Genomic DNA, 21370 nt, shown 5'->3' with positions numbered 1-21370 from the left:
GATGTAGGCAAAAAAAAAAAAAAAAAAACCCCTCAGATTTGAAAAAACTAAGTTTAAGGTTAGTCTGTTTTGTAGCTAGAGATTGTGGTGTCTCCCTGCAAAAGACCCCAGAAGTTTCTTTGAGAAATTCTCTCTCTTTCTCTCCCTCCTTGCCCCCTCCCTCTCTCCCTTCTCCCTCTCTCTCTTCTTTCATTTCCTTCTTCCTCTCTTTTCTCTTTTATCTCTGTTCCTTCGGGTCTCTAAGTGGCCTGGCTGGCCACAAACTCACCGTCCTCCTGCCTCAGCCTCTCACTTAGCTGGGATTACAGGTTTATGCCACTGTGCCCCACTTTTATTAGAAATCTGAAGCTCAGACTCTGGGTCCCACTCCTAGATATGCACTCCTTCTGCCACCACGTTTAAGTTTGAGTCTCTCGCGCTGACTCCTCACAGGTCTAGGCTGCAGTGGGCTCCTGCCCTCCCACAGACTGAAGAAGGTCCTCGTCCTGAGTTGGCCCAGACTGTGGTGCAGAGGCACAAAGGGTTCTCCCACAGGAGGCTGACTCATAGCCTTCCTTCATCCAGCATTTCCAGAGCTTCTGCCCAGGCTCCAGCTCCACTTACAGAGATTACTGGCACCTCAAGAGGGTCTCCCACAGGTCACAGTAGGACTTGGCCTCCAGCTCTGGGGGTTTATAGGGCCTTAGAGCTGGAGGGTGGCAGTGATTGGCTTGTGGAGAGCATTGCATCTGTGACCTCCTTAGTACACAAAACACAACATGCATACAGGTGAAGTCCACAGCCAGTCCTCACAATAAAGACTCCGGTATTAAGTGCTTATCTGTTTTATTGTTTTTTGGGTTGGTTTTTTTTTTTTTTTTTTTCAGAACCGGGGATTGAACTCAGGCCCTTGTGCTTGCCAGGGAAGTGCTGTTTCTACTGAGCCATCTCCCTGGGCCTGTTTTATTTTTTTTATTTTTATTTTTTTGGTGGAACCAGGGATTGAACTCAGGCCCTTGCGCCTGCCAGGGAAGCGCTTATTCCACTGAGCCATCTCCCCGGCCCCTGTTTTATTGTTTTAGAGAAGATACTCTATCCACTAAACCATCTTCATCCTTTCTTTACTTTTTCTTTGTATGAAGAACATAAAACCCCAGTTTGGCTTTATTCTCTGGACCCTGATGCTACCCTACTTGTCCTGCTCCCTTCCTTCCCCTTCCAGCCTTCTCTACCTCCCAGTCATGCATGCACACAGACGTACGTGCACGTGCCAGCCCTGGAGAAGCACAAGGTCAAGGGCTGGAAAAGCCGTGACCTCTGGGGCCAGGCTCTTCTAGGACAGTGAAGGCAGGAGTTGAGGGACCAGAGTTGAGGCGTTGGGGTGAAGCTAGTCAGATGGTAGAGGTGCTCACCTGAGGCCTTTTTTGGATGTAATCCCTCTTTCTGTCTGGAAAGAATATTTCCTGAATTACTTCTTTTATTCCAGGCCTATCCATCTCTGAATATATCAAACATGGTAGTAGCACAAGCACATAAAGTTCTACTCACTACATTCTTAATCCTATGAAAATAACAAAGGCCAGCCAGGCGTGGTGGCACGTGCCTGTAATCCTAGCACTCTGGCTGAGGCAGGAAGATTGCCAGTAGTTTGAAGCCAACCTGGGCTATGCATTTGATTCAAGGCCAGCTTGAGTTATATAGCAAGACCTATCTCCAAAAAGAAAAGAAAAAAAATAAAGCAGCCCATTCAGGACCCCTCCTGTATCTCAGGATCTATTCCTATTCCTCACTATTCCTTTTCCCCAGTAAATTTTCCTACAGAGAGAGAAAGAGAGAAAGAGAGAAAGAGAGAGAGAGAGAGAGAGAGAGAGAGAGAGAGAGAGAGAGAGAGAGAGAGACAGCCAGCCAGCCAGCCAGCCAGCCAGCCTGCTTTTAGGTTGTTGTGGGGTATTAAAAATACATATTACACAGTTTTTCCTTTTCAGTTTTCAGAACTCCCTGTCGGTCCCACTGTGGTTCACATACACTGAGAAGAAATCATTTTCTCCCCTTTGTCTGTGTGCCCCTGACCTCAAAGCCTCCAGCCGTTTCCTTTCTAGGGTAGAGACAGTGCCTGCACTGGGGGAGGTGCAGGGAGGAGGCCTCTGGGAGCAAGATGGGCAGGTGGCACCTGAGCCCCCAGGCTGAGCAGACAGGGACAAGCTGCCTGTATCAGCCCATGGTGATGGGCAAAGCATCCGGTTACGGAGTTCGGGACGGACACTGCATCTACTCTCATTTTGTCCTCCACCAGCCCTTTGGATTGAGTATTCTTACTCCTATTTTACAAGCAAAACAAAGAGATTCTTAGAGTCAGGACTTTAAGTCAAATTTGTCAGCTGCAAAACTAGAAATCTGTACTCCAGGCTGTGCCTACAGAGGGCCCTAGAACTGTATGGCTTACATGTTAGTTGCTCTATGAGGCTGACAGTGCAACTTGATTGTTTGGGGGAATTTTTTTTTTCTCTTTTTGTTATTTTACTTATTGTTTGGCTGCATGTTGTTTTGTTGCAGCGCTGGAGATCAAACCCAGAGCTTTGCACGTGCTAGACAAGCATTCTGCCACTGAGCTATACACCCCAGCACAGCTAGGATGTCTGTCCAGTGTACAGAGTGCCCCAGCTGTATGATTTGCGCAACAGCCTTTGCCTCTAGACCCCCCTGCTTCCTTTCCAAACCAGTGCCCCCTTCCAAGGTCGTTAGGAGAATCAGATCCAGTGGTGCAGAGAAAGGTCCAGCTCTGCACAGCACACAGGATGCGCTCAGTGCGTGTTAGCACAATTTCCTATTGCTTGGGACTTGATTATAGCATTTCCTCCCATCTGTGGTCAGGAGAGTTAGAGGAGGCCATGTATGTTGGAGGAGCATAAAGCGCCCCGTGTCTCACCTGTGCATTGGCTCTATCTCTGCCTTCAGTGATTTTCCCACCCAGGATCTCATCTGGACTTCACTTTACGCTCTTCCTGATTGCCATCTCTCTGCACCTTGTCATGCCCAGTGTTGTTTATTATCTGCCTCCCCCAGAAAAGTGGCAGCTTCATAAAGGGAGGCTTTCAGACTCCTTCTTCCTGTGTCCTGGCACTTGGTACCCAGCAGAAGCCCCATAAATGCTTGTGGTTGTATGTGACTGACATCTCCCTCTGTTTCTCTACAGGCAAGGTGACCGTACTGGCTGCTAGAGTAAGCTGAATGTCCCAGCCTGGGTAGGGGACAGAGACAGGTGAGGGCCTTTAGTGCTGGTGCCTGCTGGTAATGCTGAGGGGTGGGTGGGAGAGGCATCCCTGTGCCCCACTGGAGAGGACAGGACCAAGGTTCAGGTGCCGTGATGAGCTGCCGAGGGCTCCCTCCTCTGTGTCCAAAAGCTCTAAGGCATTCTTGTCAGGGCTGAGGGCGGGAGGAAAAGGTAGTGGAGTAGTCAGGGTGGGTGAGTTGTCAGCCTTTTACAGTAAGGATTTCTCAACTGCACAGTACTTACGAAGAACAAGGAAGTGAGCACTTTGCTCCAGCAGAGAAGTGGGAACTCATATAGAAGATAAAGACTCACCCCTTGCAGAAAGTAAGGCAGGCAAGCACCTGGTGGGGTAGCAGGATGTGTGTCTGTGGTCAGTGACAGGCTACTTGCTTTGTCAGTGGTCCGTCTCCTACATGCCAGGTGCACACTACAAGTGCAGGTTTGTACAGAGAGGCCAGTGCAATGTCTCTGTGCTCAGGAATGGACAGCCTGGTGGAGGAGACTGTTACAGAACCTCAGGGAATGTGGGCCCTGAGGCATGAACAGGAAGAAAGGGAGGGCAGTGTCCAGCAGCCCCAGCAGAAAGGCCAGTGTACTCAAGAAGGCTGGCACTTGGGGACCTCAGAGGTGGCTCCCCCACCCTCCTTTCTGGTGTCTAGGACAGCTGAAGCAAGAAGCGGGAGTGTCAGGCACGTAGTACATGGCCCCTGTCCAGTGTGTCCAGGAGAAGATGAGGGCCAGGAAGGGGCAGGTGAAATGAGCCCTAGACTGGGGTGAGGCACGGGGCCCCGCATCACAGTGCCACTGCAGCCTGCTTCTCAGGTTGCCACCTACAGGTGTTCACATGTGACCTTCACAGTGACCATGTCAAGAAGAACCCTTTGCCCATTTTCAGAACCAGGATGCAGAGAATCAGTGAAGTGAACAAGCTAAGAAAGCTTTCATGTGTTTGCTCAGCTCATACCGCAGAGCCAGTGAGAGCCTTGTGGCAGTGAGGCTAGGATCGGTCCCTGCCCGAGGCAAGGCTCGCTGAACCTGAGGACAAAATCCTATTTGTCTTGTAACCTGAATATTACTAGTGTGAGGAATCACAGGGCTGGGGTTCAGTTCCTGATACAAAAAAAAAAAAAAAAGGAGAAATCTTGGCCATGTGTTTCTTTTTTGTTTGTTTGTTTGTTTTTTAATTTTATTTATGTGTGTGTGGCCAGCTCGGCCCACCAGGGGGCAAGGCTGGCTGGCATGTGGTGCTGGGGGATTGAACCGCGGTCCCTGTGCTTTGCTAAGCTTGTTCTAAGTAGGTGCTTTAGACCACTGAGCCATCTCACCAGCCCCATGTGTTTTGAATAGGGTTCATTGTTTTGGTTTTTTGTAGTGCTGGGACTAACCCAGGGCCTTTGTGCTGAGTGTATCTCTAGACCTTTTTGTTTGTCACAGTCTCTTTAGGTTAGCAGATTGCCCAAGCACGTCTTCTTTCCCCAGCCTCTCAGGGTGCTGGGACTACAAGGAATATGTGTGTGTTTTTAGATGTTGTTTTTGCTTCCGAATCATTCTTACAGGCCTATTTTTTGTTTGCTAACATTGAGCGAGACAAGGTGATATTGATGTTATTTTGTAAATGGGGTCACTGCAGCATAGAGAGGCTGATTCACTGGCCATTTTGAGGCTGATCCCAGCAGAAAGGTTAGGGTCTGTCTGACCTGTGACAGGCCATGTGCAAGTGTGGGAATCTATAAACTAGAGGTCCCTGTTCCTAAGATGGGCAGAACGAGCAGGAGACCGAGCCCAATGCTGAATGGTTATAGTGTGTGTCTACGGCGCATAGATGACACCAGCCTAAATGCTGAGAACACTGAGGAGCCTTGTCTCAGTGCTCATTCCTCCTCGTGCCCTGGAGTAACCTGCTGAGGTTTCTTCTTGCTGTGGTTCCCAGGACCTGATGTCCGAGGCCATGGACCAGACAGCCGGGGGACCTGGATACCCAGCGCCAGGAGAAGGTGCTGATGGCAGCATGGAGCCCAGCAGCTGCCAGGAGCTTCTGCACCGACTGCGAGAGCTCGAGGTGTGTGGCAGGGAGCAGGGTGGGGCGGAAGTGCTGCCTTTCTGAGCTCGGGGTGGGCCTTCCTCCAACCCTTTGGCCAGGCCTGAGAGACTGAACGTTTCTTTTAAAAAGCACTCCTCCAATAAACTCTTTCCTTGCTCTTAGCTCTCTAGCCTGAGGACAAAATGCATGAGTATATTGTCCTAACCTCAAATATCACTTCTCCCTTTCGTGCTTCTACTGACTCAAGGGAAAGGGACAATGACAGAGGCTACAGGAGGCAGGGGTTAAATGACAAGGGGCACAGGAGGTAAAGAAGGCAGGGTTCCCCAAACAGCACTTTGCCGCATTTTTAAGACTGTCTTCAGCTGGGTGTAGTGGCACACAACAGTTCAAGGCCAGCCTGGGCTACCTAAGTAAGACCCTACCTCAAAAAACTAAAAAAAAAAAAAGAAGACCGTGACCTCCTCTCCAGTCACCTGTACCTGGCGCCTCCCATTTGTGTCTTCCTAGTCACTGTATTTCCAGCCCTCCAGCCTCACTGAAGAAGGTTGGGGTTCATAGAAAACCCACCCATCTCAGCTCTGCGCTCTGGCTGCCCTTGGTCTCTGCAGGTTTTTGGCCTCAAACAGGGCTATAGCTAGTAGACTCCTTCCTGCCTCTTGCCCAAAAGGAATTTGCCCTGGAGGAGGACTGGTCCCAAAGCCCTCCTCTTCTTATTCTCATCCTCCTCCACTCCTGCAGGCAGAAAACTCTGCACTTGCCCAGGCCAACGAGAACCAGCGGGAGACTTACGAGCGCTGTCTGGATGAGGTCTGTGGGCTCAGCAGTGGTGCACTGGGGAGGGAAGGGGAGGGAGACGCCGGTCAGCTTAGCCTCGGGCTTTCTGTCCTCAGGTTGCCAACCACGTGGTGCAGGCACTGCTGAACCAGAAGGTAAGTGGCCCCAGGAGACGTGGTCACCCTTAACCCTGCCCTGTGGACAGGCCCTGGGAACAGTCTGGGAGGCCCTTCCCGAGGACCCAGCAGGGAGGTAAACATTAGTGTGATAAACTTCAAAAGCTTGCCAGCCCTTTGCTCACATCCTTCTCCCTCTCCCTCTCCCTGCCATCCTCCATTTCCTGGTCCAGGACCTTCGGGAAGAGTGCATCAAGCTGAAAAAGAGAGTGTTTGACCTGGAACGACAGAACCAGATGCTGAGCGCCCTTTTTCAACAGAAACTCCAGTTCACAACAGGCTCCCTCCCCCAGGTGGGTGCGCAGCACCACGCACTTCTTCCTTCCCTCACTGGCTCTGCTACCTCCCCCAAGGCGCAGCACTGGCCTCACGTGCAAGAGGACGCCATCTGCACACCCCTGCAGCTGGGGCTGTGGCCATCCAGGGAAGGCCTGCCCGGCCTCATAGATTTGTATCTCACATGGAGTGAAAAAGACCCAAGTCCTCACAAGTGTGGCTGTGTCCCCGCCTCCCAGGTGGCTGCCCAGCTGGATAGCCTCCCTTGTTGAGAAAGAAGGTTCGAGAATGTGTCTGCTCTATGTGGGGAGATGGGCGGAGGATGAAAACACAATTATTTCAAGTTCCCAAGAGGCCCCTTGGGCCAGTGACACGACCTCTTCAGGGCCGGGGCCAGGGGTGGGGCCTTGCATACAGCAGCCCAGGGCTTGGTGTCACAGAAAGGTCAGGAGAGGCGCTTCACCCCCGTGACTGTGGGCACGGATCACTGCACATCCCCACCGTGGAGCACATGTATGCTCACAGACGCTTGTCTCTGCTGCTAGCCCTGCCACCTACTTGCCCCAGCAGCAGGAGGAGGCTTCTGGGACTGAGTTAGCATGTCCTGAGCCTGTCAGGAACCCCCAAAGATGGGTTGAGGCACTGGGGTGGGAGGGTCCAGAGCTGCTCCAGGTGGCCAAAGGGAGCAGCAAGTTGAGGTCAGCTAGCCCCACCTCCCCTTTTGACAAGAAGAAAAGCGCTTTCTGTGGGTGGAGGGATTTGGCTGTCTGTCTGAATTTGTGTCTTTTGGATGCAATCCGTGCAGCTCTTGGCCCACAGGCTCCAAGCAGGGAATCCCTCTGCTCACAGGAAGTGTTGCCCTTGTAGAGGAAGCGCCTGTCACTGTGGCCTTGCTGGAGTCACTAGTACCTAGGCAGTGCAGAACTGGCCCCAGCCAGCCGTGGACACTGCATGCATCTCTCTTCGTGCTTCAGGGTTACCTGGGACCCCGTGAGGACTGTGTCCACCAAGAAGCTTGCTACTTCTCACCAGCCATAGTGATAGAGGGGAAGCAGCTTTAAGTCATTTTTTTTTTTTTACCTGTATGGATTTTGGGGTGCGTTGGTGTTTGGAACAACAGATTTACGGTTCCCAGGAATAACATGACGTAATGGGAAGAGCAAGAATCTTGGCCTCAGATAAACTGGGGCTAGAGTGCTGGCTTAGCCACTTCTTAGCTAAGTGCAACCTTGGACAAATTACCTAACTTTACAAACTATAGGGTTATTGTTGTTGTTTTGTTTTTTCCCCCTATATCACAGATTGTTGTAAGGATTAAATCAGATAATATATAGGTTTAGCCCATCATAGCCAGGCAATAAATGGCAGCTATTTGTCATTATTAACATGATTCCCAATTTGTGCTTTGCTAGGACGAAAGCTCCTTTGAGCAAATGCTAATTAAGCTCTCTTGTGAGCAGTGCCTTTGCCAGCGCGTGTGGAGTTGGACTGATTGCAAAGCGCCCAGCGCTGTGGCTTGGGTGCGTGACTTAATGCTGAATGGCTGGGACTGCTGAGAGACAGGTCTACACACAGCCATGTGAGACAGTGCGTCTGGCCGGGGGCTTAGGGAACAAGCCCTTAGGGACTGGGGACAGTTCCTGTAAGGAGATGACATTGAACCTGGGCTTGGATGGATGGGAGAGTCGCAGAGGGTGTCACGGGGGGTGGGGGGGCGGGGCGGGGAGAAGAGAGTCCCTTTGGAAGCAACTGCATTCACAAGGCTCCATGAGCAGGGAAGCTAGGGAGCACCACGCTGTTGCACTTGGCTTGCCTAGATCAAAAGAGCTGTGAGAAGACAGTCGGTGACAGAAACAGGAGGAAATTCAGAGTTGTTTCCATGGGCAGTGGCTGGGTTGGAGGCTTTTGGGCGCAAAGGCAGGGGCTGGGCCTGTAAATCCATGGTGGAGTGCTTGCCCATCATGGATGAGGCTGTGGGATCAATCTCCAGAACCACAGAAAGAAAAACAAGAAAGATGCCTCAGGGTGCCTTATGCATGCAAGGGGGAAAGGCCACCAAACCAAGTCCAGGAGAGGGACTGAAATGCCAAGCAGGAGCTGCTGGCTGCAGAGGTGGGGCCGAGAGATGATGCAGAGACAGGTTTACATTTATGATGAGTAAGGGCAAGGGAAGGGCTAAAGTTGTCCCAGTCAAGATGCCTGAGAGAAGGAAATCAATGTTCTCAAGAACCAGAAGTGGTCCATGATTAAATTGCCTATTTTGGCAGTCCTCAGAGTAGATGTTTCACATGAGATTGGCTTGGGGAGGCTGAAATGATTGCTCTTTGCCATCAACCATCTATAATCTCCCGTTTCCTCAGATCACAGGTGATGAGAACTGAAAGGGACTGTTGTGATGGCCCCTTTTGTAGTAGGGCAGGAAGCCCTCTAGAAAAGCAGAGTGGTGCTGGAGCCCAGGTGGGCCCCAGGCTGTAGCAGCACTGCCCATTGGCTCCAGGGTACTACTCTTTCTCCAGAGCCCTGTCTGGACCCTCCTGCCTACCACCTAGGCTTGCACTAGCTTCAAAAGAACTTGTGACGGGGCTGGCAAGACAGCTCAGTGGACTAAAGCACCTGCTTAGGCAAGTGCAGGGACCACTGTTTGATCCCTGGCACTACATGCTGCGCCGGCCCCACCCCCAGGGTGGGGTAAGCCAGCCACAGAGTCCAGGCATAGTGGTACACACTTGTAATCCCAGCACTGGGGAGGCTGAAAACAGAAGGATTACCATGAGTCCAAGCTGCATAGTGAGACCTTGTAAGAACCAAGTACACAGGGCTAGGGAGATGGCTCAGTAGAAATAAGTGCAAGGTCCTGAGTTGAATCCCTGGTACTGAAAAAAAAAAAAAAAGAACTTGTGACATAATCTCCTAAAGTTCTTTGTTCTCACAGCACATGGGAGTAGTCACAAGAGCCTGACTGTGCGGCAGAGGTCCCTGGAGGGCACCTTGGGCCAAATGCCTGGCTTCGTGAGGGGCCAGACAGCAAACGTGCTAAATGTGCTTTTCCTCTGCAGATCTCACTCACTCCGCTCCAGCCACCCTCAGAGCCACCAGCCTCCCCCTCCCTGGGTACCGCCGAGGGACCGGCCACCTTGCTGCCTCTGGGACATTGTTCTGGGCAGAGAGAGGTAGGAGACAGGTTTATAGTTATGATGTGTGAGGCAAGGGAAGCGGTAAAGTTGTCCCAGTCATGATGCTGGGACACAGTGTGGTCTGTGGTCAGCTGGTGCCCCAGTGCTGGCTCCTGATGAGCCTCAGGGGAACGACTGCTTCCCTTGTACAGACTCCTGTCCAGGCTGGAAATGTGGAAATGTGAGCCCTCAGCTGTCCACCTCACACCAGGAAAAACAGATCCCCACCCCCAGCTGCTGGCCTGCAGAGCAGATGGGTTAGTAATGCAGTGAGAGTCATAGTTAACACTTGCCGAACTCCTCTGTTTCATGCCAAGCATTGTGCAGGGCACCCTGGGGCTCTTTTATCTTATTTTATGAGGTTCAGTTTAATTACCATCTCACTTTACAGATGACATCATGACGCTTAGAGGTCAGATAACTTAGCAGAGGTCAGACAGCTGGGTGGAACTGGCCCTGAACATACACAGTCTGACCCAGAGAGGGTGCAGTTAAATACTGCCCCAGACTCCAGAAGGGGCTGAGCAGCAGCCGCAGGGAAGGGCTTGCTCGGGGCCATCTCCTGCTCCTGACTCATGGAGATCAGATTGGCGGGAAGGCCTGGCCCTGTTTTCCCTGCCTCACTTAGGCCCTGGCCACATCACATGCCTTCTTCTTTTTTTTTTTTTTTTTTTTTTTTTGGCGGAACCAGGGATTGAACTCAGATCCTTGCCTTTGTCAATCAAGCGCTTTTTCTACTGAGCCATCTCCCCGGCCCCTGCATGCCTTCTTGATACTCTATTTTTTCTGGAGCCTGAAAAATGAACTGGGATAAGCACAGAGGTCAGAGTTGTAGCTGGTCAGCTATGCCAACCCAAACAGCAGTGGAGATAGCCAAGAAGAGAATGTGGGATGCCCACCCTGTCCCAAATGGGCCAGGTATAAGAGTTGGGGTACCTAGGGCTCAGCATCCCCTGAGGAAGCTGAGCCATCATCGCCTGAGAACTCTCAGTTTCTTTGAAGACACAGACACATGCAGCCAGGTCTGCCCTGATCCTAGCATGCTCGGTTGCAGCCAGCTCAGGACCTGTGCTCAGGATAGGATGCCAGCTACACATGAGTCCCTCCTCACATCTCCTTCTGCCCCCCAGGTGTGTTGGGAACAGCAGCTGCGACCAGGAGGCCCAGGGCCCCCCGCTGCCCCACCCCCAGCATTGGATGCCCTCTCACCATTCCTTCGGAAGAAAGCCCAGATTCTGGAGGTGCTTCGAGCCCTGGAAGAGACTGACCCCTTGCTCCTGTGCTCACCTGCCACCCCCTGGCATCCTCCAGGCCATGGGCCTGGCTCCCCTGAACCCATCAATGGCGAGTTATGTGGGCCCCCCCAGGCTGAACCCTCGCCCTGGGGGTCCTACCTGCTAGTTGGCCCTGGTAGCTTGGGAGGCCTGCTGCACTGGGATCGCCTCTTGGCAGGCCCAGGGGAGGAAGAGAGTTCTAGGCGGCCTTGGGGCCCTAATAGTGCCCCACCACAGGCCCAAGGCACACATTGCACACCAGGCAGCAGCTCCTCTTCCTCTTCTGATGAGGCAGGTGACCCTAATGAAGCCCCTAGCCCCGACACCCTGCTGGGTGCTCTGGCTCGAAAGCAGTTGAACTTGGGCCAGCTCCTTGAGGACACAGAGACTTACCTACAGGCCTTTCTGGCCGGAGCTGCAGGCCCACTCAATGGGGACCACCCTGGTCTCGGGCAGCCATCCTCCCCAGATCAGGGGCCCCCACAGCTATCCAAGTCTAAAGGTCTCCTGAAGTCAGCTTGGGGTGGGGGTGCCCCAGAGGCCCACAGACTGGGCTTTGGTGCTACCTCAGAGGGCCAGGGGCCCCTCCCCTTCCTCAGCGTGTTTGTAGGGACAGAGGATGCCCCACCGGGCTCACAGCCTGACCACGCCCACTCATCTCAGGTGAAAAGCAAGCTCCATATGGGGCCCCCTTCTCCTGGGGAAGCCCAGGGACCCCTTCTTCCCTCTCCAGCCCGAAGTCTCAAGTTTCTCAAGCTGCCTCCAGCCTCAGAGAAAGTCCCTAGTCCAGGTGGCCCCCAACTCAGTCCCCAGCTTCCCCGCAACTCAAGAATCCCCTGTCGCAACAGTGGCTCAGATGGCAGCCCCTCCCCACTGCTGGCCCGCAGAGGTCTGGGTGGAGAGCTGTCGCCAGAGGGGGCACAGGTCCTGGCCACCAGCCCTTCACCCTGCCCCACAACCCCAGACTCTGCACAGCTCAGACCCCCCCAGTCAGCCTTGTCCACCACACTGTCCCCAGGGCCAGTGGCATCTCCCTGCTATGAGAACATCCTGGACCTGTCCCGGAGCACCTTTAGAGGGTCTTCCCCAGAGCCACCTCCCTCCCCACTGCAGGTGCCCACCTACCCACAGCTGGCTCTAGAGGTACCGCAGGCCCCAGAGGGCCTCAGAAGCCCTAGAGTTTCCCCCAGCCCTTGCCTCTCAGAATCTTTCCCCTTTGGGAGCCCCCAGGAGAAGAGTTCTGACAAGGCAGGCTCGGAGTCTCCCCACCCTGGCCGCAGGACCCCAGGCAGCTCATCCAAGAAGCCTGGCCAGGGGTCAGGGCGGCGAGCTGGGGATCCTGGCTACACACCTCTGCGGGACAGACTGGCAGCTCTGGGGAAGCTCAAGACAGGCCCTGAGGGGCCCCTGTGTCTAGAGAAAAATGGAGTGCCAGCCAGGCCAGGCACTGAGAAGGCCCGGGGGCCCAGCAGGTCAGGAGAGAATACTGGAGACCTGGTTCCCCCTGCCACTCGACCCCTTGAGCAGCCAGAGGCTAAGGGAGCTCTGCGTGGGGCAGGGGCCTTAGGCACAAGCAGCCTAAAGCAACAGGACCCTGGACTTGGGGACCCCGGGGCCCGAGTCTACTCCTCCCACTCCATGGGGGCCCGTGTGGACCTAGAGCCTATCTCACCAAGGAGCTGCCTCACCAAAGTGGAGCTGGCCAAGAGTCGGCTGGCAGGGGCCCTGTGCCCCCAGGTGCCCCGCACCCCTGCAAAAGTGCCCCCCTCCGCCCCTAGCCTTGGCAAATCCAGCAAAAGCCCTCACAGCAGCCCTACAAAACTACCTTCCAAGTCGCCCACCAAGGTGGTGCCCCGGTCCGGGCCCTCCCCAGTCAACAAGGAGCCCACCAAGCCTGACAAGGGAAAAGGCTCATCTTGGGCAGATTGTAGCAGCACCACAGGGCAACCCACATCCCTGATACCTGGCACCCCCGACTCGAGCCAGGTGCCCGAGGGCTCAACCCCACACTCTGCCATCGAGGAGAAGGTGATGAAGGGCATCGAGGAGAACGTGCTGCGGCTCCAGGGCCAGGAACGGGCACCAGCCTCTGAGGCCAAGCACCGCAGCACCAGCAGCATTGCTAGCTGGTTTGGCCTTAAGAAGAGCAAGCTACCAGCACTGAACCGGCGCACAGAGGCCACCAAGAGCAAGGAAGGAGCCAGCGGGGGCTCCCCACTCCGGAAGGAGGTCAAGGTGGAAGCCCGCAAGCTGGAGGCTGAGAGCCTCAATATCTCCAAGCTGATGGCTAAGGCGGAAGACCTGCGCCGAGCGCTGGAGGAGGAGAAGGCCTACCTGAGCAGCAGAACCCGCCCGCGGCCTGGGGGCCCAGCCACAGGACCGGGGCCCGGTCTGGGACAGGTGCAGGGCCAGCTGGCTGGCATGTACCATGGTGCAGACACCTTTATGCAGCAGCTGCTCAACAGGTGAGTTGGCAGGTTCCCAGTGGGCTGGGCACACAGCTGCTTCTGCACTGGGACTGCCTTGCTGGAAGCTTAGGTGTCGCAGAGGTCAGAAGGGATAGGGTGCATCCAGAGCATCTACAGTTAATGACCTGGCTGCCTTGCCAAAGCCGCCTCTCCCCTGAGAAGAGTTAATAGTAGTAGTCCCTGTTTTGCGGGATTGTTGGTAGTTACATGAATGCTAGATCTTAACTATGGGCTGCTGAAAGTCTTCTCTAAGAAGGGGCAGGAAGAGTTTCTTCCCATCTTCAGTACCTACTATAAGGGGAGCTGTGGTTTAAGAGGAGGAACCCACTTAGGGTTACTTTTTCTGGCTCCATGAGGCAGAAAGCTCAAAGATTGGACTGGGTTTGGATGCCAAGTGTGATCAGAGGGAGAGGGCAGGGTGTGTTGTGAGCGGACAAGCTTGTGACTTGGTCTGATAATGTGCCAGGGTATGTTGATCCTTGGTGCCTTTGGAAGAGGGCCCTTACCTTCTCCCCTGCCTGTGGCCAGTGCCAGGGAGGGTTGGTGGGCACAGCTGCCAGTGCTGTCTCCCAGGCAGATGGGAGGGAATGCCTCACTGGCATCATTGGAAGGTCCAAGGCTGGTATATTCATCTGTTTCTCATTACTATAATTAAATACCTAGGGGCCAGGGATATAGCTCAGTGGCATAAGTGCCTGCCTGACAAATGCAAGGTCCTGAGTTCAATCCCTGGTACTGCCAAAAAATAAAAATAAAATAAAAAATACCTAAAGTAGGCTACTTTATAAAGGAATAAGTCAAAATCCTCCCTCTTGATAATAACTTCAACCTTGGGGCTTTACCCTAGTGAGCATATCGAATCCTGATCATGACCTCCACCCCCAGGTCCATTCTAAGCACCTCTTAGTACCTCACGAGAATGAAATTTAACCACCTTGCTGACTGTGGTGATGCATGCCTGTGATCCCAGCACTTGGGAAACTAAGGAGGATTGCTGTGAGTTCAAAGCCAGCCTGAACTCCATACCACTAAGCAAGTTCAAGGCCAACCTAAACTACATAACAAAACCCTATCTCAAAAAGAAAACTACAAACGGGCTGGGGAGATGACTCAGTAGAATAAGTTCTTCCCTGGCAAGCGCAAGGGCCTGAGTTCTAATCCCCGGTTCCGCAAAAGAAAACTACTGGTGGGGCCAGGGAGATGGCTCAGTAGAATAAGCACTTGCTGCAAGGGCCTGAATTCAATCCCCGGTTCTGCCAAAACAACAACAACAAAAAAAAAAAGCACCAGAAGCTGTGGGGGACACTCAAATGCTAGCAGCCTGCGTATTTGCTGGACACTGGCCTCCCTCACCTCCATGTGCACTGTCCCGTCCCTAGGGTGGATGGTAAGGAGTTGCCACCAAAGAGTTGGCGGGAGACTAAGCCTGAGTATGGGGATTTCCAGCCAGCATCCTCTGACCCGAAGAGCCCCTGGTCAGCTTGTGGGCCCCGGAATGGCCTGGTGGGCCCACCTCCGGGCTGTGGAAAACCTCCTGGAAAGGTACGTTCTTGGGGCAGGAGCTCGGTAGAGGGGCTTGGTTCTCCAGAGGTCTTCCTGAGGGCCGGCAGTCACACGTACTCTCAGGGCATGGTGCTTTTGTTCTCATGTCCCCATGCCCACATTCTGACTCCCCACGGCACAGGGGCTTGGGATGGGATGGAAATGGATACTGGATCTTCTGTGCCCACACAGCCGAGCAGCGAGCCAGGGAGGCAGGAAGAGATACCCTCGGAGGACAGCCTGGCAGAGCCGGTGCCCACCTCACACTTCACAGGTCTGCAGGGTCAGCCTGGGGGTGGGAACTGCCCCCATCCCCTGCCTTGTCCTGACACTGGCACAGGTCCCATCTTGAGATAGCTGAACCAGGAGGAGCTCTTAGAGGTGCAGGAGCCCAGACTGGGCTGTGCCTCTGCCTCACACCCTCCACGTGCCCTCTCCCCAGCCTGTGGCTCTTTGACGCGAACTTTGGACAGTGGCATTGGGACCTTCCCACCGCCTGACCATGGCAGCAGTGGGACTCCCAGCAAGAATCTTCCCAAGGCCAAGCCACCACGGCTAGAGCCCCCACCGGGGGTGCCCCCAGCCCGACCCCCAGCCCTTACCAAAGTCCCCCGTCGAGCCCACACCCTGGAGCGGGAGGTGCCCGGCCTAGAGGAATTGTTGGTGAGTGGGCGGCACCCCAGCATGCCAGCCTTCCCCGCGCTGCTCACCGCTCCTCCCAGCCACCGGGGCCATCTGACCTGTCCTGATGGTGAGTCCTGACTTGGGTGGGGGGGACGGATCCCCAGGGGTGGATCCTGAGTCAGACAGCACCATCCACTACCCTTTTTCCTGGACAGATCCCTGTGAAGACCCAGGCCCTCCCCCTGCTGTCCAGCTGGCCAAGAACTGGACATTCCCGAATACCAGGGCAGCTAGCAGCTCCTCCGACCCTTTCTTGTGCCCACCCCGACAACTGGAGGGGCTGCCCAGGACCCCCATGGTGAGACTTGCACAAAGAAAAAAAGAAAAGAACCAGGGAGTAGAAGGGATGGTCTTGGGTTCCTCAAATGTAATACAGCCTGTATCCTGTGCAGCCCTAGCTGGGAAGAGGGTTGAGAGACCACCCCTGGTGTCCCTTCTGGGCAGCCTGCCCACCCCTCCTGAGGAGAGGGTTTCTGTCACCCCCTAGCCCTGTTGGTAGTACTGGATGTCATCTACCCCACCTCTGAAATTGGTCTCACCTCTGTGGACCTCAGAGATACCCTCAGCCTCGGCCGTGAAGTGGGAGGAGTGTCTTCCCAACAGTTACTCCTTTCCAGGCCCTGCCTGTGGACCGGAAGCAGAGCCTGGAGCCCAGCTGCCCACCCCCTACACCCCAAGGCCCAGTATTTGGGGGCAGTCGCACCCCCAGCACATCGGACATGGGCGAGGAAGGCAGAGTGGCCAGTAGGGGTGCTCCAGGGTTGGAGACCTCGGAATCCCTCAGCGACTCGCTCTATGACTCACTCTCCTCCTGTGGGAGTCAGGGCTGAGGGGTGGGCAGCACGCACCACGGCCCCCCTGCAGCTGGGGTGCACAGTCTGGGCTGTTCTCTTCATGCCCCGCCCCTCAAGGCCAGTGGGGCCCTCCTTGAAGGGACCAAGGAGGCAGCTGGATAAGAAGGTACAGGAGTCCTTGGCACACCCCACTGCCCACCGCCGCTGTGGCTGGAGATGACTGCACTCAGCTCAGGGAGACACTCCCTCCCCGCTCCCTTCGCTCATCCAGAGTAAGGCTCTTCCTCTAAGGGACCTAGGGGGTCAAGACCATGTGTCCCAGCCCCCAGCTCCCACTTAGGCTGAGCCATCTTGTGGTGCTGGGCTTCTTGCCCACCAGCTGTGCCATCTCTGCCCAACCTGGCTGCTCCTGTCCCAAAGCCCCCATGGGGCTGTTCTGAAGGCCCCATTGGTGGACTTCAGGGTAAGGAGGACAAGTTGCCTTCTCTCTGCCCAGTCCTCCGGCTGTCTGAATGGTGCTGCCCTCCCCTACCCCATACCCTTGGGGTCTGTTGTGGTTTTTTTTTGGATTTTGTTTTTGTTTTTATATAAAAGCGCCTGGCTCAGTCCCCACTTCCCAGCCCGTACTGCGGTTAATTTATCTGGCTGCTCTGCTTCCAGCCTCTGCTTCCGCCATTACCCTAATAAAACATGGAAACACCTCCCGACTCTGACTTGGCTTGTTGTGTGCAAGGAGTTGGGCAGGCAGGTATGTGAGTATGTGGGTCCCATATGGATGCCAGGTTGAGGCGCCCCAGGCCCTTGTGAGGCAGCTACGCACACACTCGAGCTGGCTAGAGTCACCCTAAGATGTGACTGAACGCTGTACTGCACCTAGGAATGGGAAGATTCCCCCAGGCTGCCCTGGGTGGTGCAGAAGGGTAGGCACCCCCTCAGAGGAGGACAGAATGACAGAGCCTCATTCAAGCTCCTTGGTGTGTACAGAGGACAGGCCAATTCAGAGCTTCTGGGGCCAGAGGCCACACAGAACTGTAATCGCACAACTTAATGCCACTGTGTAATCTTACCGTGGGTTTCTCAAATGCAACCCAGTCATTTCTAAAATGATTTAAGGGGCTGGTGAGATGGCTCAGTGGTCTAAAGCACCTACATAGAACAAGCTAAGCAAAGCACAGGGACCGCGGTTCAATCCCCAGCACCACATGCCAGCCAGCCCTGCCCCCAGGTGGGCTGAGCCGGCCCCCACCCCCCAAAAAAAAAAAAAAAAAAAAAAAAAAAAAAAAAAAAAAAAAAAAAAATAAATAAATAAATAAAAATAAAATGATTTAAGGAAGCAGGTTAGAGGAAAGCCTAGTTTCTACATTGGATTCCAAGATGTCGCCTCCAACTCTAATAAAACTCAGCGTAGGAAGGGAAGCAGCGGAAATGAGATGTGGCGGGTCTGTGCATACAAGAGCTATTTCAGAGGCCCTGTGGACTTCCCATGGAGGATGAAGCTAGGTGAGGGCCTGTATGTGAATCGGGTGACCAGTCACCCTAATGGAGCTGACCCACCCGCCTGCTCCCCAGGACAGCCCCGAAGGCTGCCTGGCAGCATAAGTGCTTGGAACGCTGGACTTGTGGCTGGGACTGTGGACTGCTAGTGTGTGGAAGGTGGAATCCTGTAGGATGTGGTGCACGTGTCCTGCTGTGTGGCACCACAGGCTTCAGAGCTGAGGGTAGATCCATCTGGCAGGGAGTACTTCCAGGCACATTGAACACTCAGTCATAGGGCTGGGGCTGAGCTCTGTGGTAGAGCATGTTTCTCACATCCACACAGCCCTGGATTGGATCCCCAGCGCTGAAGGAAAAAACCAGCAAATTCTCAGGAGTGCTGCTGGGTTTCAGTCCTGTACTCTGACAGACCACAGAGGGTAGGGTAGGGAGGTTGTGGGTAGGGAGGGTGTCCGTGCCGCCCTTTACACCAGCTCCTTTCAGTGGTGTCTCTCAGGATTTCCTCACCAAACACCTGCCTTACCTGGCAGCCCCGAAGCTCCTAACCACGGCCCTGGCCAGGCAGCCTTCCCCTCAGCCCCGCAAATGACCTGGGGGTGGGGCTGAGCAGGGCCAGAGCCTGGGACGATGGTGCCAGCTGGGTGCGCAGCTTTGCCCTTTTTGGTCTGCACTTCAGTCTCCTGCTCCTGCGCTCATCCGGTTCCTAGCAGGCTGGGCTTGAGAGCAGCAGACGCAATTGAGAGCCTTTGCCAGTCTAGGTTCATTGAGAAAGCTGCACCCCTTCTCCAGACTGGCTTTTCTCATCTGCAGCAGATCTGGTGGGGCCAGACTCTCAGCTTTCTGCTCTTCCTGTCCGCTTTGTCCTCTTTCCTGTTCCTTTAGCTAAAGTCATCACTGAGAAATTAACAACACTAAAAAAATAGTTAACACTTAGAGAAGGATCAAGTCCAATGTCTTTTTCTTTCTTTCTTTTTTTTTTTTTTTTTAGTAAGGATCCTTTTTTTTTAACCTCTTGTTTCCAAGTTGTTCTCCCACTCTTAAAGCCGTAAGGGTGACATTGCCAAAATGCAAATGTCTGCTTCCCAAGTGAGTTCAGAGAAGTCTGCATGCTTCCAGTTGTATTCTTCCCGTGGGGTCTCCCTGATTCCTAACTGACTGATTGGTCTGCAGAATATTTCTGTTTCCTTTCCGGGACTGAGTTTGGCACAGTGGGCTGGATTCTGCAGTCTGCTGCTTCCATGCCGAAACCAAAGGATGTCCCTCTTGTTCCCATCGGGACCTGTGCAGGCTGGTGCTGAGCTGTGTTCCCTCCTGTTTGTAAATGCAAGGTGTGTCACCTTGGCCCCTGGGACAGTGTGGGCTGATAGGAAAAGGACCCTTTTCAGGCCAGGTGACACACAGGCATATCTCCCCACATCTTCCCCACTTCATGAAGTGTTACCAAACTTAATTTCTGCCAACTTTGGGAGAGGAAGAGATCATGTAGTGTCTCGAAGGTGCAGTAGGGACTGTGGCCTTCACTCCTGGCAGAAAAGGGCTCATTGCAGCGATGAGAACAGACTGGGATGGGCAAGTGCAGAGCAAGAGAGGAGAGAGCAACCTCTTGTCCTGGGTGAGAGATGGCAGAAACCTGGCCAGCCGGAAGCAAGAGAGACAGGAATTCTTGGCAAGAGGAGCCAGCATGACCCCAAAGGTGCTGGAACAACTGTAAGGCAGAGTTGTGGGTGAGCCCGGCTGACACAGGGACACTGGGCAGAACAGACTTGGGGGAAGGTATAACAAGAGTTGGGTGTCAGATGTGTTAAATCGGTTAAATCTATTGTTGGACAATACCTGAGGGAAAATGTGGAGTACTCTGCTGGTTCCGGAAGTCCAGAGTGTGACGAAGAGGCCTGGGCTGGAGACACAGCATGTAAGTCATCCGCATGTGGCTGTGATTTAAAACCAGATGATGAGATGAGGTCACCAAAGCTGGGAGAGGTGGGAAGATCCTCATTCTCTAGCAGTCAGAGAAAATGAGATGGGAGTGACAGCAGAGACCGGAGAGGTGGCACCACCAGAATGTGGAGTCCTGGGTGTAAATCAAGGAAATGTTCCAAGAAGGGATGAGTGTATCAGCCCAGCTGCTGCTACTGTGCTGCTGAAACAAGAATTAAAAATTGCCCTTTGAGTTTAGTGTGGGGTCAGTGGTGACCTTGACAAGAACAGTGATGGAAAGGAAAGCTCTTCAGAGTGGGTCAAGAGGAAAAGGAGCCTAGTGGGGTGGCATACACCTGTGCTCCCGATACTCTGGGAAGCTGAGGCAGGATGGCAAGTTTGACCCCAAGCAACTTAGCAGCTTAGTGAGACCCCTGCCTCAAAAAATGAAGAAGGGGTAAGGGTTGTCTTGGTTAATTTTCTTGTTGAGACAAAACACCTGTTGCCCAAAGTTAAGGGAGGAAAGATTTAGTTCACAGTTTGTAGAGGTTTTAGTCCATAATCAGCTGATCTCAATCTCCACGCCCCCTTTTGAGACAGGGTCTCACTATGCACTTCAGGCCAGTTTTGAAATCACTATATAGCCCAGGCTGAACTCAAACTCACAGCAATCCTCCTGCATCTCCTGAGTGCTGAGATTACAGGGGTGTACCACCATACCCAGCCGGAGATACTGTCTCAAAAAATAAAAAAGGAAAAGAAAAGGTCAAGTATGCCCACTGTTACTGGAGTGTTACTGCTCTCAAACTCTGAGATACATAGTGAGACTCTGAAGAGAGAGAGAGAGAGAGAGACAGACAGACAGACAGACAGACAGACAGACAGACAGAGAAAGCTGTTCTGAAACAGACAGATGTTCTGTTGTTTTTTCTGGGGACACGGGTGTGTACCACAGGAATCAAATCTAGGGCTTTGAGCTTTCTAAGCACACACTCTGCCACTGAGCTACATACTCAGCCCTTCTTTTGTGTTTTATTTGTTTTCATGATGAGGTCTTGGGGGTCCTGCCTCTTAGCTCAGTTCTTTAAGTGGCTGCTTCAACAAAGCAGTCAGGCTCAGGTTGCTGTGGTTCAATCCCCAGAACACAAGACAGCCAAAGCTGCCCTGAAGATATTCGGAGAAAAAAAAAAAAAAATGAGGTCCTGATGTGTTGCTCAGGCTAGCCTCAAACTCCTATGCTCAAGGAATACTCCCGCCTCAACCTCCCAGGTGGCTGGGATTGTAGACACCCCTCCACCCAGCACAAACCTATCTTTACACTTGTGGGAATAAAGTACCAAGCATGTGACAATGCAGAAGAGAGTGCAGGAGACTGGGTAAGGAGAATCGAGGCCTAATTGACTTTTTTTTTTTCTTTTCAAAGTTTTATTGATAAACATATAGCAATGAGACAGTTTCAAATCAAATCGAAAGTACAGTTTCAACAAATAATACACTGCATATA

The 21370-nt window shown here is 53.4% G+C and overlaps 1 protein-coding gene across 2 annotated transcripts in view; it reads left to right on the top strand.

The window, feature by feature from the left end:
* The window catches only part of Nckap5l (NCK associated protein 5 like), a 36061-nt gene extending 18893 nt beyond the window's left edge, over nt 1–17168 (top strand). The window contains exons 2-13 of one of the 2 annotated variants that reach the window (XM_004637791.3): nt 3173–3238; nt 5181–5309; nt 6033–6101; nt 6185–6223; nt 6418–6537; nt 9577–9690; nt 10824–13432; nt 14815–14977; nt 15170–15251; nt 15420–15728; nt 15817–15959; nt 16279–17168. In XM_004637791.3, coding sequence (XP_004637848.1) covers nt 5187–5309; nt 6033–6101; nt 6185–6223; nt 6418–6537; nt 9577–9690; nt 10824–13432; nt 14815–14977; nt 15170–15251; nt 15420–15728; nt 15817–15959; nt 16279–16491 — 3984 coding nt within the window. In that variant the 5' untranslated portion in view covers nt 3173–3238; nt 5181–5186 and the 3' untranslated portion in view covers nt 16492–17168. Of the gene's footprint in view, nt 1–3172; nt 3239–5180; nt 5310–6032; nt 6102–6184; nt 6224–6417; nt 6538–9576; nt 9691–10823; nt 13433–14814; nt 14978–15169; nt 15252–15419; nt 15729–15816; nt 15960–16215 lie in introns of both variants that reach the window. The other variant, XM_023722722.1, reaches the window with a different exon arrangement.
* Nucleotides 17169–21370: the final 4202 nt, after the last annotated feature.

The sequence above is a fragment of the Octodon degus genome, unplaced genomic scaffold (genome assembly GCF_000260255.1).
Source record: "Octodon degus isolate 3935 unplaced genomic scaffold, OctDeg1.0 scaffold00093, whole genome shotgun sequence".
In the NCBI taxonomy this organism is placed as follows: domain Eukaryota; kingdom Metazoa; phylum Chordata; class Mammalia; order Rodentia; family Octodontidae; genus Octodon; species Octodon degus.
Note: the sequence above shows the minus strand (reverse complement) of the source record. Positions and strands in the feature narration are given on the sequence as shown.